At 36.9% G+C, this 6275-nt stretch overlaps 1 protein-coding gene across 1 annotated transcript in view; it reads left to right on the top strand.

The window, feature by feature from the left end:
- piezo2a (piezo-type mechanosensitive ion channel component 2a) overlaps window positions 1-6275 on the top strand; it is a 131977-nt gene that overhangs the window by 94855 nt on the left and 30847 nt on the right. Inside the window, exons 29-33 of the mRNA XM_016440611.1 lie at window positions 421-510; window positions 1628-1749; window positions 2794-2865; window positions 3527-3630; window positions 5806-5926. Of these exons, the coding sequence (XP_016296097.1) occupies window positions 421-510; window positions 1628-1749; window positions 2794-2865; window positions 3527-3630; window positions 5806-5926 (509 nt within the window). The remainder of the gene's footprint in view (window positions 1-420; window positions 511-1627; window positions 1750-2793; window positions 2866-3526; window positions 3631-5805; window positions 5927-6275) is intronic.

Here is a 6275-nt window from a genome sequence, read left to right as displayed (position 1 = left end):
TTTTTATGGATGGGCGCTTTTTATTTAACTTCTTTTGGACTGATGCATGCAACACCCGCTGAGTGCCATTAAACAGCTTGAAAGATCAAAGACCATTTTTAATATAACTCCGACTGGATTCGTCTGAAAGAAGAAAGTCATATACACCTAGGATGACTTGAGGGTGAGACATTTATGGGCTAATTTTCATTTTTGAGTGAACTAACCCTTTAATTGTCACACAATAAAAGACAACATGACAGCTTTACAAAACAAACTGATCGTGATAAATGAATATGTAGATAAAAAGCACTACAAAGAGTGCATTTGAAGCGGTTTCATATTTTAAAATGTCATAATTTTGTTATGAGAGCATTCCAGGCGTATTCAGATTGTGGTTTGTTTGTTTCGTGTCTCTGTTCCTCTTTGTTTGTCTGTCAGAGGAGCGGAGTTGTTTCAGGCGACCATTGTGAAGGCGGTTAAAGCCAGAATAGAAGAAGAGAAGAAGTCCATGGATCTGCTGAAGAGACAGTGAGTTCAGTGTGAGACTCACAATGCTTCATTGTTCACTGCCAACTGCTGCATTCCCTTTTCACGCAGTCCTATGAAATCATGCGCTGATTGATGCATGAACACACATTAATGAGACACACAGTTTGCTGCTTATTGCTTTTTCTCGGTCACAGTGTTTCCTATCATTTATCCAGCATTTTTAGCTCCTGAGAGCCGCTGGTTAACCAGTGTTCAAGGGAACAGCTAAATTAGGTCAGCTCAAGCAGACAGGCTGAGGACTCAAGATAACATCTTCTCCGTTTCCCTCTGTCTGTTTCTCTCAGGATGGACCGCATCAAAAGCCGACAGCAGAAGTTTAAGAGAGGTAAAGAGAGGATGCTGTCTCTGGCTCAGGAAAGTGGGGAAAGACACTCAGGTGTCAAGTCCATATTCAAAACGTAATAATCACTTTAATGTAGCTTGCGCTCACTGTTGTACACGGAAGCAGCTCGGGGGGAATGACGTATGAGGTCAGCGCTGCGCATGCGTGGCTCAGAAGTGACGAACGCAGAAATGCAGCGGAGAGATCGAAACAAAACAACGGTCACTAATTAGAAGTAAAATATGTAGATAAAAAAGCACTACAAAGAGTACATTTGACTGCTTCATTTGAAGCTGTTTCATATTTCAAACTGTAAATATGTAAATATACGTATTCAGACTGTGTTTCGTGTCTCTGTTCCTCTTTGTTTGTCTGTCAGAGGAGCGGAGTTGTTTCAGGCGACCATTGTGAAGGCGGTTAAAGCCAGAATAGAAGAAGAGAAGAAGTCCATGGATCTGCTGAAGAGACAGTGAGTTCAGTGTGAGACTCACAATGCTTCATTGTTCACTGCCAACTGCTGCATTCCCTTTTCACGCAGTCCTATGAAATCATGCGCTGATTGATGCATGAACACACATTAATGAGACACACAGTTTGCTGCTTATTGCTTTTTCTCGGTCACAGTGTTTCCTATCATTTATCCAGCATTTTTAGCTCCTGAGAGCCGCTGGTTAACCAGTGTTCAAGGGAACAGCTAAATTAGGTCAGCTCAAGCAGACAGGCTGAGGACTCAAGATAACATCTTCTCCGTTTCCCTCTGTCTGTTTCTCTCAGGATGGACCGCATCAAAAGCCGACAGCAGAAGTTTAAGAGAGGTAAAGAGAGGATGCTGTCTCTGGCTCAGGAAAGTGGGGAAAGACACTCAGGTGTCAAGGAGGAAGAGGAGGAGGATGAAGGTATATTTACACAAGAGCATTTTGGACTCAGAAATATCATGTTTTCACATCTCAGGCCCAAAGTAAAAAGTTTTTTTTTTTTTTTAAGAAATTCATGCTTTTATTCAGCAAGGATGCATTAAATTGATCAAAAGTGCCAGTAAAGACATTTATAATGTTACAAACGATTTCTATTTCAAATAATTGCTGTTCTTTTGAACTTTCTATTCATCTGTGAATCTTGAAAAATAAAATGCATCACGGTTTCCACAAAAATATTGTGCAGCACAACTGTTTTCAACATTGATAATAATCAGAAATGTTCTTGAGCAGCAAATATTAGAATGATTTCTGAAGATCATGTGACACTGAAGACTGGAGTAATGATGCTGAAAATACAGCTGCGCATCACAGAAATACATTACAGTTTAACATATATTCACATAGAAAACAGCTATTCTAAATTGGAATAATATATCATAATTTTTAATGTTTTTACTGTATTTTTGATCAAATAAATGCAGCCCTGGTGAGCAGAAAAGTCTTCTTTCAAAAACAATTGAAAATCTGACCGACCCCAAACTTTTGAATGGTTCATACTATGTACTGAGTACTTTTTCTCATTATACAATAAACATAATTCAATTGATCAAATAATAGATTTGCAATAAAAATAAGTATATTTCAGTTATCCAGTTAATTGTAATATTAGTAAATCACGGGGACACAAATGGCACCGTTTCCTGAGAATAATCGAAATATATTCATAAGCAGAATACACTTAATTCACATAAATTAAAAATAACAATTGTGTTGTCCTACACACGTTTGACTGAATCTTTGTCGAAACACGCTTTAGTCCAACATCAGTGTCAGTGAACTGAAGGTTCATAAATTCCACAAGTGCCTGCGTTTAACTGCGGTGTTAAATGCATTGCAATCAAATCTAAAACACATGAAACGCGCATACCAGAGCTCTGAGTAAATGTGCGCTCTTTGAAACGGTTTTAATGTTTTAAAGTGTGTTGTGTGATGGGTTCACTGAAGCACTTCTCTACATTACAGGAGACAACAGCAAAGAGAAGAAGAAAGACAAAAGGAAGCAATGGTGGAAGCCTTGGGTTGATCATGCGTCCAGTTAGTGTCTCCCGAATGCTCATTATTGTGCAACTGAAATAAAACTATTCATATTCATTTCACAAGACCTCAATGTTGATCTGATGTCATTCGGATAAATATTGCAGCTCAGATTCACATTTGAAAGGGGAAAATCATAAGATTTCTTTGATACCTCAACTGTTTCTTCTAAACAACAGTGAGATTAAATAAAGAGCAAAATGAGACTTGTTTCTCAAATGTGTTTCCCCTAGAAAAAAAACATTAATAATCTCAAATTTGTCTGCCCAGAGATCTCAACAATGTCTCAGATTGAGCTCAGATTTGCTAAAATACCAACATACGCAATCATTAGACAGAGATCTCAATGTGAACTCAATATTTCACATCTAAGCATAATTTGTTTCTGTTTTTGCTTCAAAAATTTAATTAAATATAATTTAAACATGACTGGGCACTCTGTTTATTCGAATAAATAAATACAAAATAAATCATTTAAAAATAAATGAATACATTTTTTTAAATAATGAAATGCAAAATAATTCCTTTTTAAAAAAATAAAATACAATTATTTTAATGGTTTTGTTTTTTTTTTAATATTTTTTTTTCATTATATTTTATTATTGGTTTTATTATGTTTTTTTCAATAGAAAAGTGATGTGTGATATGTTTTCTCTTTTAGTGGTCCGAAGTGGCAATTATTACTTATTTGAGACAGATAGTGAGGAAGAGGAGGAAGACGAGGACAAAAAGGACGAGGAACCTCCCAAAAGATCAGCATTCCAGGTAAATATTCCAGAAACTTTAGTGCTTTACTGCATGCGCACCCTTTTTTAAGTCGTATAACTGTGCTGAATTGTGTTGTTCCCACACGAAACTGTGTTTAACCTAAATGGCTCTGGTTTACGGAAATGTTTCAATGTTTTCTTCTTTTGTTCCCTCAGCACTTAACAATGTTTCGTTATTTACCAGACCACTAATCGAGCGGTAACATCACTAGCGCCCTGACTAACCCATCGCTGCTCTGTCGTCTCTTGTAGAGAGCTATCCGAAAGTTTGCCTCTGCTTTGCTGGCTTTACCAAAGTCTGTCATTAATCTGCCCAAAACTGTACTGCAGTATGTAATCAGGGCAGCCAAGGTACTTCACAATGCCTGATATATCTCCTCTCTTCTTGTATGCTGTAGATGTGTCAGCTCTCGACAGCTATGGTGCTCCACTGCATTTTCCTGCTCTCCAGTTGCTCAAGATACATGCATTTGTGGAGAGCAAATAGAGCCGAAATGTCTGATTATTACAGTTGCACGTCAATCATCTGGCCGCCGTCATCTGTAAACAGAGCAGATACGGTGCATTGCATGCCAAGGAAATGCAGTGTATTATGCAGTCGATTGCAGGAGCATGCAGGGCTGGGTGATTTATTAACTATTCATGATATATTTGAGATAATGTTGCCATTAGGAGAGTTTTACTTAGCTGGTATGAAAGCGTGAAGATGTTTTAATAGCTGATTTAAACATTTTAGAATTGGTAAGTTTGATTAATTTCTAAAACTTTCTAAAATTAGAACACAGTCCGTATTAATATCTTGATTCTGAACTCTGGTTCAGCACTTCCTTTATGTTTTATTGATTCATGTAAATGAAAATGATTCAAATTCATTTTTTGTGTGTGTGTGTGGGGGGAACATACACTGTTGATCAAAAATACAGAAAAAAACTGTAATATTGTGAAATATTATTGCAATTTCTTATATCGGTTTCCTATTTTAATGTACTTTAAAATAGAATTTATTTCTGTGATCAAAATTGAATATGCTGATTTATAATCAGTGTTGAAACTGTTCTTTGATGAATGAAAAGTTAAAAAGAACAGCATTTATTCAAAATGGAAATCTTTTCTAACAATTTAAGTCTTTACTATCACTTTTTATCCATTTAACACATCCTTGCTGAATAAAAGTATTAATTTCTTTAAAAAAAAGAAAGAAAGAAAAAAACTACTGACCCCAAACTTTTGAATAGTAGTGTATATTGTAACACAAAATTTATTTTGGGAATAAACACCATTCTTTTTAACTTTTTATTTTTCAAAGAATCCTGAAAAAAAAAGTATTAAAAAATCCCCAAAATATTGTGCAGCACAACTGTTTTCAACATTGCTAATAATCATAAATGTTTCTTGAGCAGCAAATCAGCATATTAGAATGATTTCTGAAGATCATGTGACACTGAAGACTGGAGTAATGATGCTGAAAATACAGCTGCGCATCACAGAAATACATTATATCTTAAAGTATATTCAAATAGAAAACTGTTATTTTAAATTGCAATAATATTTCACAAAATTACAGGTTTATAGACGGACGGACGGACGGACGACCGGACGGATAGATAGATAGATAGATAGATAGATAGATAGATAGATAGATAGGAATAAAAGGATATCTGAAAATATGAAGATATAATATTTTTAGCTTTATCATCCAGCCCTTGATGCATGTGAGCTGCAGATGTTTTTCTGGGGTTTGGTTATGCCAGTTAAACAAAGGCTGTGTTTTTCTCCTTTGTGAACAGTGTAATCATTCTTTTTTTGGACGAGACCTGACACCACAATCAGAAAGTCTGTCCTTTGGAGCAAAACATCCCCTAAAGCTGGTTCCCTGTCTTGTGTATTGTGTGGGTGTCTTTGATTGACAGGAATATCTGACGCTTTTCCTAAAACAGTCTGTTTTGCCGGCTCAGTTAAAGGCTGGTTCTGGACTGGAACAGTGTGCAAGTTTATACTCTGCATGTGTATATTTGTTTTTCACTAGAGGGGCAATTAAATTGGGCTCAAAGACTGGTTCAAAATACCACTGAAGTTAGAAAGAAATTAGACTGGATTATAAACACCCAACCCAAAAGCAGCTCACTATCCCACTTGTCCATTTCTTTGTCTAACGTGATCCTCTGCTTCTCAGTTTGTGTATCATGCCTGGATAACTGACTCAAAAACTGCCATGAAAGAGAGAAGTAAGGAAAGACGGCGATTCTGGCAAAGGTACACGGAGCGCAGCACGAACAAGAAGAACCAGAAGCAAGGTATGATTATACATCGATTTTAAACTAATCATACTCTTCCTCTGCGATCAGGGGATGGATGGATGGATGGATGGATGGACGGACGGACAGACAGAGAGATAAACAGATAGATGGACAGACAACAGAGACAATTAGACAGATGTATGGATGGATAGACGAACAAACAAATGGACAGATTGATAGACAGATGGACGAACAAATGGATAGATGGACGGACGGACAGACAGAGAAAGACAGACAGACGGATAGACGGATAGATGGATGGATGGATGGATGGTCAGACTAATAGATAGATAGATAGATAGACAGACAGACAGACAGACAGACAGACGGACGGCCGGATGGACGA

The sequence above is a fragment of the Sinocyclocheilus anshuiensis genome, unplaced genomic scaffold (assembly GCF_001515605.1).
Source record: "Sinocyclocheilus anshuiensis isolate Anshui unplaced genomic scaffold, SAMN03320099.WGS_v1.1 scaffold79, whole genome shotgun sequence".
Taxonomy (NCBI): domain Eukaryota; kingdom Metazoa; phylum Chordata; class Actinopteri; order Cypriniformes; family Cyprinidae; genus Sinocyclocheilus; species Sinocyclocheilus anshuiensis.
Note: the sequence above shows the minus strand (reverse complement) of the source record. Positions and strands in the feature narration are given on the sequence as shown.